This window comes from Orycteropus afer, unplaced genomic scaffold, assembly GCF_000298275.1.
Source record: "Orycteropus afer afer isolate SDZICR_OR568_19922 unplaced genomic scaffold, OryAfe1.0 scaffold00366, whole genome shotgun sequence".
Taxonomy (NCBI): Eukaryota; Metazoa; Chordata; class Mammalia; order Tubulidentata; family Orycteropodidae; genus Orycteropus; species Orycteropus afer.
This window is the reverse complement of record NW_006921953.1, coordinates 180,458-188,572: the sequence shown is the minus strand read 5'-3', so window position 1 is coordinate 188,572 and position 8,115 is coordinate 180,458. Positions and strand designations below refer to the sequence as shown.

General features: G+C 58.3%; 1 protein-coding gene across 1 annotated transcript; it reads left to right on the top strand.

Annotated features, from left to right (window-relative positions):
• The first annotated feature begins 4,708 nt into the window (after nt 1–4,708).
• Nucleotides 4,709–7,763, top strand: RNF44 (ring finger protein 44). The gene is made up of 10 exons (XM_007952931.1): nt 4,709–4,815; nt 4,999–5,188; nt 5,577–5,744; nt 6,103–6,276; nt 6,377–6,538; nt 6,635–6,762; nt 6,949–7,036; nt 7,117–7,238; nt 7,375–7,474; nt 7,701–7,763. The coding sequence occupies exons 1-10, from the start codon at nt 4,709–4,711 to the stop codon at nt 7,761–7,763; spliced, it is 1,302 nt and encodes a 433-aa protein (XP_007951122.1).
• Nucleotides 7,764–8,115: the final 352 nt, after the last annotated feature.

Here is an 8,115-nt window from a genome sequence, read left to right as displayed (position 1 = left end):
CTAGTCACGTGCTCAGTTGCGGCAAGTGATTGGCGCTCGGACACCTTGCCGGGCGGAGCTTTTTGCGCGGGGCGGGGCCGCCGGCGGCTCGCAGCCGGCTACTGTTTGCCGGAGCCTCCCGGCGCGCCCCCGCGAGCCCCCTCCCACCCGGCGCGCGACCCCGCGGCTCCGAATGTTGTGAATCAAATGTGAGGTTTGTTACATTCCGCTGCGGCGGCGGACAGTTCTTAAAGGGCCAGCCGCTGGCAGCCGCGCAAACCCTGCCGCGTCCTGCACTGCCTTCCTTCCTCCGCTTCCCGAGATCCTGGGCCGAGAGGCAGACCGCGCGTGGGCCTAGAGGAAGCAAACACGGTCGGGCGGACAACAAAGAGAGAGAGCCCCGGAAGGAGTCAGGCTGCCCCCGGACCGGGGGGTGGGGAGGGGAGCACATTGTTCCGCAGAGCAGGGGCTCTGAAAGGGCCTTGGTGGCACCCCCCGCCCCCCTGCCCAGCTTGGCTGTCCTAGAACGGGAACAAAGGAATCAACGTGTGGCCGGGCAGCCGAAGGTGAGTCGGGACCAGGGCCCCAAACTCCCAATTCCCACACCCCTGGGACTCCTGTCCCCGTCTCCTGGGACTGGGAGCCAAGATCTAGCTGGCTTCGCAAGGGTTAATCAAGAGCAGTTCGGGCTGGGGGTCGCGAGACCCGTGGGATCAGGGACTCCCCGAAGCGTCCCCCAGGCCGGGCCGGATCTCCCCTCTCTGGAGGCTGAGCGCTGCGGTTGGAGGCGAAGGAGCCGCCTCCTCCCCCTGCTGCCGCCACTTCCTTTGTTGTTGCTTTTGTCTCACGCCGAGCACATGGTCCGGTATCCTTGGCTCTTAAAGTCACAGCGCTCCGGCCCCAGCGCCGCAGTCTGTTCCCTTGCCCCGCTATGTTCCTCTGACCGCGGCACAAAGGAATTGGGGGTGACGAGGAGGCATCTCTCGCCCCGGTGTCCGCGCCTCAGGCCCCCAGCTTCATCCCTGGGGGTAGGGTGGACTGGGGAACCTTTCCGGAGCCCTACAAACCTATGCCTGGGCGATGTTGGGAGGAGCCTGGCCACAGGGACACTGATTTCCCAGCTATTAATATGATTACTTGGTTTCTTGGCTTCTAGCTTTTCCTAGCTTTATTTGAGGACTCTGGGGAGGAGAGATTTCCACCCCCATTTTACAGTTTTAGCAACTGAGGCTCACAGAAGCGAGGCGTTTCCTTGCCCAAGGTCACATGGGGAGTCAGGGTTGGCCAAGGACTTACATCTTTGAGTCTGGTGGTCTAGCCCTCAGCTGCCTCCAGGCACCACACATTGGGGAGCTTCACTTGCTAATCTGGCAGAGCTGGATTGAGTCTTCTTTCCTGGCCGCGGGGGCGGGGGTAAAATGGAAGTGGGAGCTGCCTAATCCTGCCAGAATCTACTCTAGCTCCCAGGATCTGACTTTTGTTCATATGCAAAAGGAGGTGCCTGCTCCTGCAAACATCCCCAAAGCTCAAATCATTTGGGCAGGGGTTCCTGAAACCAGGGTGGGGCTAGCTGCTTGGGGCAGAAGAAGTGGAAGTTGGCAGTCTTGGGGGAGGGGTTTGGGGGGATGCCCGGTGCAGTGACTGCCTTCAGATTAGATTTAGAGCAGAGTTTAGCACCTGCAAGGCCACGTTTGCCCAGACACGGAGATCACAGCACAGAAGAGTTTGGCAAGGTGGCCATATGGCCACGCTTGCTATTTGACCTTGAGCAAGTTGCTCGCTACCCTCTGGGCTCCACTTGCATTCTCCACAGTGGGACTAATCTTGACTGAAGTATAGTGCTCTTTTGACCTCTTTTATGGCCTGGAATAGAGAACCAAGGTTCTTTCCTTGGACCATGGATGCCAATAAATTGTGGATAAGGGGAGTCTGGGCCTGAGTGGCCAGGATACTTTTTTCTTTGCCTGGTCCTGTCTTACCTCTGGCTTTGTGGCCTAGAGCAAATACTATCTTTCTCTGGGCCTCAGTTTGCTCAACTTTAAAGGTAGGTGTGTCCTCTCCATGACACACCTCTGTTCCTGGTAGGGTTTAAAGCGCCCTGGACCCCGCCCCTCCCTGCTTGATTATTTCCCTAGAGCACTTTTTTCCCTGCTGCCTCCTGCAGAGCTTGCAGTGGCACCTGTTTGTACTGGTGGGGGTGGAGTGCAACACATCATTTTCTATGAACGATCACTTACCCAAAATGAGTTTAAACTTTACAAGTCTCTATTGTCATTGCCTTTGAGCACTCTTTGTTGCTGTGCTGGGAGGTGGTTATTTGACTGTTCCCATTTTACAGACGAAGAAGTTGAGGCTCAGAGAGGGGAAGCAATGTGCTTAAGGTCTTTAGTGACGACTCTGGCCGAAAGGCAAGCCGTGTCATGTGTGGGAACGGGAAGGTTGATGTTGTAGCTTTTGGCACTGTCATCCATAGCTAGAGGTCCTTTCTGCCTGCTGGTTTGGTTTGTGAGCTTCTTCCCATCTTCCCTTTTATAAAGAGTGGGTGTCTTGGACGCAAGCTGGCCACAGAGGAGATTTCCACAGGCCTGGGCTTCTGAGGGCTCTGTACAACCAACCCTTGGCATTGCCAGCCATCAGTAAGAAGGCCTGGCACACGAGGAGCAGTAGAGGCCCCCAGTTTGGCTAATCATGATTGCCCCAGTCACACTGCCTGGGTTGTACCCCAGCTCACTCAACCCTAGCTGACTGGCCTGTGACTTTACCCCTCAGAGCCTGAGTCTCAAGCTTCCCTCCTTCCAAGGGTTGCTATGAGGACTCATGTGGAGATGGTGCATATAAAGCGCTTCACACAGAGGAGTTGTTATACTTGTTTTTGTTAATACTCTTCATTGGCAGAACAGGAGACTTTCGGATTTCTAGGATCAGCTAGAGCAGTGAGTCAGTCCCAAGCCTGGCTGGAGAATCTACCAGGGACTTTGTTAAGCATCTAGAGGCCCTTGTTCCCATCCCTCCAAAGATTTTGATATCAGATCTGCATTGTCCATAGTGGGTGGGGCCTGATCTGTTTTTCCCACTATTTGTGAGTTTCCTTTAGTTTTTCTTGAAGTTTGCAGTGCTGGCTACGAGTATATGCACTTGGCCCATGCCAAGGGTCACAGACCTAGGGTGAGCAGACGGAATGGCCTGTTGTGGCCTGGGTGTCCAGGAAAGAGTGCTCAGGCCCAAGTAAATGGGGCAGCTGAGAAGGCTGCATGGAATGAAGACTCAGTGGCCAGGTTTTCTGGGGGTTTTTTCCCCTCCATGAGTTTAGAGTTTTATGTCATTTCCCAAGTTTTAAACATTGGCACTGCCTTCATCACCTGCCAAATTGGGGCCTGGGCCCTGTGTGGTCAGCTCCTCTACATGGTGCCCATGCTGGACTCAGGTTGGCTCACTGGGCCCTGCTGCACCTCTGCCCAGGACTCAAGCCCCACAAAGTAGAAGCCTCCACAGGCTCGTTCTGAGAATTAGGGCTCCTGCTTGGAACACCTGGCACGCAGGAGACCATCCTCCTGCTGTTGGCAGGAGGAATGAGGCACTGAGGGTACAGGATCAAGGAAGCTTAGGAGCTTGGTTGGCTGGAGAAGGTTTGGAGGGGCCTCTCTGTGGCAGCAGTGGTGTGAACAAAGGGCTGGCCTTATTTGAGGCATCCTTCAACTTTGTGCAGGTCCTGACAGATTCTGGAGCCTTCCTCTGCCAGTGCCGCATCTGAACTTCAGCAACCCTCAAGGGGAAGTCTCAGATTGAGCTGGAGACCCTGCGCGCCCCCATCCCCACTTATCTTCATTGCTTAGGCTCTTCCTGTTTTTTCTCAGCAAGTCCCACCTCCCACTTTGGGGGTGCTCTTAGGGCCCCCAGAGCAAGAGCTTGGCTTTGTGCCAGACCCATCAGTCCACCAGTACCAGCCTCCTTGCTCAGCCCCACCATGAAGCCCTCAGGCTGCACCACCACCACCACCACTGGCATCAGGGTGCACGGAGGGCCTTGGTGTCAGCTCCCCTCTGTGTTGATACTTATTGTGGGGCCCTGGGCAAGTCTTTTCTTCTCTGTTAGCTTCAGGTTTTTCTGCATAAAATGTACCTAATAGTGTCTTCTCTGAAGGATAGATAGGGCTGTAGTTGGATAGGTGCTTTTCAATCAGTTAAGGAAAGAAAAAATACAGTCCTGCCTCGAACTGGGAGTTTCTGAGAGCAGGAACCAGGTGGGTACAGGTCTGGAATTGCTCTTGAATCTCCAGTGGAAGAGAGGAAGCCAGAGGCCCTCCTGGAGGCCATCCTATACCAGGATAGGGTACCCTGGGACCCTACCAGAAGGAGGCTCCCCAGAACTTGCTGGCTTGGCTGCAAGCTGCCCAGCTCTCTGACCTCACCCCAACTGAGGGGAGGACTTGGGACCTGTTCATAGACCAAAAAAGCTGAGGCCTGGGGTCTCCACAGCCCTGGCCAGCGAGCCTGCCTCTGGTGTGTCTGCACTGAGTCACCCCAGTGTCCAAACTGGGTGAGGCCCAAGTCCGTGGGGAGCATGGAAGCAAAGGAACATCGTGCCCTCTGTCATTGGACTGCAGAGGCTTGATCTCTCCTGACCCCTGATAGGGCTGGCAATTGGGTCTCTCTGTGCCTCAGTTTCTTTGTCTGTTTGCCTCCTAGGGGTGTGAGCCCCAGCCCAGTCCTTCCACCACCTGACACCCCTGATGCAACCATGGGCATTGGCAGTGACTAGGTGGCCCCCCTGCATACCTGTGGGTCAGCGGCAGTTCTCAGCAGGGCCTAGCAGTGCTCCAGGCCTGCTTCGGCACAGGTAGGAAGAGCCTCCCTGCCCAGGGAGTCCCTGGTGCTGGGTCCACCAGCTTGGGTGGGGTCATGGCGGACAGGGATGAGCCCCCTTCCTGCCCAAGTGGGGTGGGACCCAGCAGCTCTGCCCACTCTGTGAATGAGTGGTCCCCCCCCTCAGGCCTACTGGGGCCTCCTCTCTGTGGTACAGCCCCGGCCGCGAGGGCCCCCTGGCCAGCCCGCCTGCCCAGGATGAGCGCTTACCCTCCCAGCAGCCACTGCCCCGACCACCTCACCTCCCTGTAGAGGAGCGCCGAGCCTCGGCTCCTGCCGGCGGGAGCCCCCGAATGCTGCACCCGGCCACCCAGCAGAGCCCGTTCATGGTTGATCTCCACGACCAGGTAGGCAGGACACACCTTGACCTCCTCCCACCAGCCTCAGCAAGCTCATCTAGGAGCAGTGGTAGCAAAGCCCTGACTTCATCCCACTTGACTCACTGCATGCTCAAGTGAGGCATTGTTAGCTCCATTTTACAGGTAGGTAAACTGAGGCCAAGAGAAGAAAAGGGCATTCCTTAGGGCCACATCGTAGATGACTGGCAAAGCTGGAAGCCCCTCCCACATTCCCAGAGGGGTCTCTCTTCCCCTGTGGGCCTAGGGCCAGGGAGCAGCCAGCTCTGCACTTAGGTAGGCACCCAGCTAGAAAAAAGAAAGACTGAAGCTAGGCCTGGCAGAACTTTGTCTCTAGGGCAACCTGCATGACCAGACCTGGACTTCTCTTTACCCACAGGTGCACCAGGGACCCGTCCCTCTGTCCTACACAGTCACCACCGTGACAACCCAAGGCTTCCCTTTGCCTGCGGGCCAGCACATCCCTGGCTGTAGTGCCCAGCAGCTCCCAGCATGCTCCGTGATGTTCAGCGGACAGCCCTACCCCCTCTGCTGCCTCCCGCCCCCAGTGAGTGTGCCACCTCCACTCCCCACCCCAGCCCCAGCAGAAACTCCCAGGCCCAGGCTCGTAGCTCTCTGCTCCAACTGGACAGACAGCTCAGAGCTGGCTCAGGGTCAGGTGCCCCAGGCTGAGCTTCTGACCCCATCCAGGCTGGTCGAGCCTCCAGCTTCCAGGAGTGTGTGTTCCTTCACTTGGTGACACAGCACTGGACCCCAAACCCGAATACAGTGTGTCCTACACTAGGGATGGGACAGTCCAGGAGGTAGAACTGCCAGGGGTGTGTGCAAGGGGAGACCTCGTGCAGATGGAGTGGCCCCCGGCCGGAGTGCAGAGGAGCACTGTCCAGCCCCACCTTCTCCTGCAGCTGATCCAGGCGTGCACCATGCAGCAACTTCCGGTGCCCTACCAGGCTTACCCCCACCTCATCTCCAGCGACCACTATATCCTGCACCCACCACCGCCAGCCCCACCCCCCCAGCCAACCCACATGGCGCCACTCGGGCAGTTCGTGTCACTGCAGACCCAGCACCCAAGAATGGTGAGTCTTGGGGGTAGGTCTGAGGCGTGGGGTGGTTTGGGGTGGTATTTCCCTCAGCCAACCAGCCTGCCTGCTGCTGACCCTATCCTGCCTCCCCCAGCCTTTGCAGCGGCTTGATAGTGATGTGGACCTGCGAGGAGACCAGCACCCACTGGGGAGCTTCACCTACTCCACCTCGGCCCCTGGCCCCACCCTCTCCCCATCTGTGCCCCTGCACTACCTGCCCCATGAGCCGCTGCCCCAAGAGCTGCCCTTTGGCATGGTAAGTGCTGGTCCTCCACCTCAGGTAGCCAGGGATATCTAGGCTGGGGCAGGGTCAGGCCACTGGGTTGACCTACCCCTGGGCCCCCTTTCACAGCCATATTCCCACATGATGCCACGGAGACTGAACACCCAGAGATACCGTCTGCAACAGCCGCTACCGCCACCGCCACCACCGCCGCCACCACCACCACCTTATTACCCCAGTTTCCTGCCCTACTTCCTGTAAGTACCAGCAGCTCTGCCCCACAGCCCCTGTAACACTTTGTTCTTCTGGGGCCTCTGGGGCTAGACCTAGACAGACCTGGAGGGCTACCCATGTGAACCAGGCAGAGCTCCAGGCTTTGTCTGCATGGAGGGACCCATGTCTCCCATCCTTGGCCCTGAGCTCCCTTGCCTGTCTCCTTCCAGCTCCATGCTGCCAATGTCACCCACTGCGATGGGGCCTACCATCAGCCTGGATCTAGATGTGGACGATGTGGAGATGGAGAACTATGAGGTCTGGTGGAGCCTGCCCCAGGGGGTCTGGGAGAGCTCCGGCCCTGAAGCTGCTGACCCTCCCTTCCCACCCCCATGCAGGCCCTCCTGAACCTGGCGGAGCGGCTGGGCGATGCCAAGCCCCGAGGCCTCACCAAAGCCGACATTGAGCAGCTCCCATCATACCGCTTCAACCCCGACAGCCATCAGTCAGAGCAGACGCTGTGAGTGCCGCCCCGTCTTGCCACCCCCCTGAGTGCTGGGAGGGAGAAGGGTACCCAATGTGGGATACCACCCCTCTGCGGTGGGCTTTCCCTGGGCCATCAGGGCAGACATGGACAGCTCTGGGCCTTCTCCTAGGTGTGTTGTCTGCTTCAGTGACTTCGAAGCACGGCAGCTGCTCCGAGTCCTCCCTTGCAACCATGAGTTCCATACCAAGTGCGTCGACAAGTGGCTGAAGGTAATGCAGCCAGAGCTGGCTCCCAGGGGCTCCTGAGTGGTTAGGAGGAGGACAGGCCTTGAGGGTCTCCCTCCTCATTTGTATCATCCAGAAGTTTCAGTTCCATTCAGAGGTCCCAGGTTCCCCAGAGTTAGGCAGGTGTGAATAGACACGGGGTGGGGGCAGTGCAGGGGCACAGTGGGGGGCAAATGAGAATGGATCCTGATGTGTAGTTGTTCCCCCCTAGGCCAACCGGACATGCCCCATTTGCCGGGCCGATGCCTCCGAGGTGCCCAGGGAGGCTGAGTGAGGCCCCACAGCTGCCCAAGAGAACCCTGCCCGAAGCTCTGGAAACTCGGGGGGGTGGGACCCCAGGAGGATGGGAGGGAGTTCCTGAGCCTGCCCCACCATCTCCGTCTGCCTCTCCAGAGCTGGTGCCAGGGTCAGCCCCGCGAGATGCCCCTGCAATAAGTCCCTGCATTTGCCAAGCTCCAAAGACTCCTTCCCCGGTCTGCCTGCCTGTCCGCCTGCCAAGGAGCTGCCTGAGTCCCGTAACTGGGCCTCTTCCTTGTTTGCCCTTGGGCCTGTCTCTTCCTTATCAGCACTGGGAGCCAGGGGTGCCTTCCCCCAGTGCAGCTGGTGGAGACCTTGGGTTCTAGGAT

Coding starts and splice junctions, on each gene's coding strand:
- RNF44 (XM_007952931.1), top strand. CDS start 4,709: ATGCAACCATGGGCATTGGCAGTGACTAGGTGGCCCCCCTGCATACCT. Junction 5,745..6,102: donor TCTGCTGCCTCCCGCCCCCA/GTGAGTGTGCCA, acceptor CTTCTCCTGCAG/CTGATCCAGGCGTGCACCAT. Junction 6,539..6,634: donor AAGAGCTGCCCTTTGGCATG/GTAAGTGCTGGT, acceptor CCCCTTTCACAG/CCATATTCCCACATGATGCC.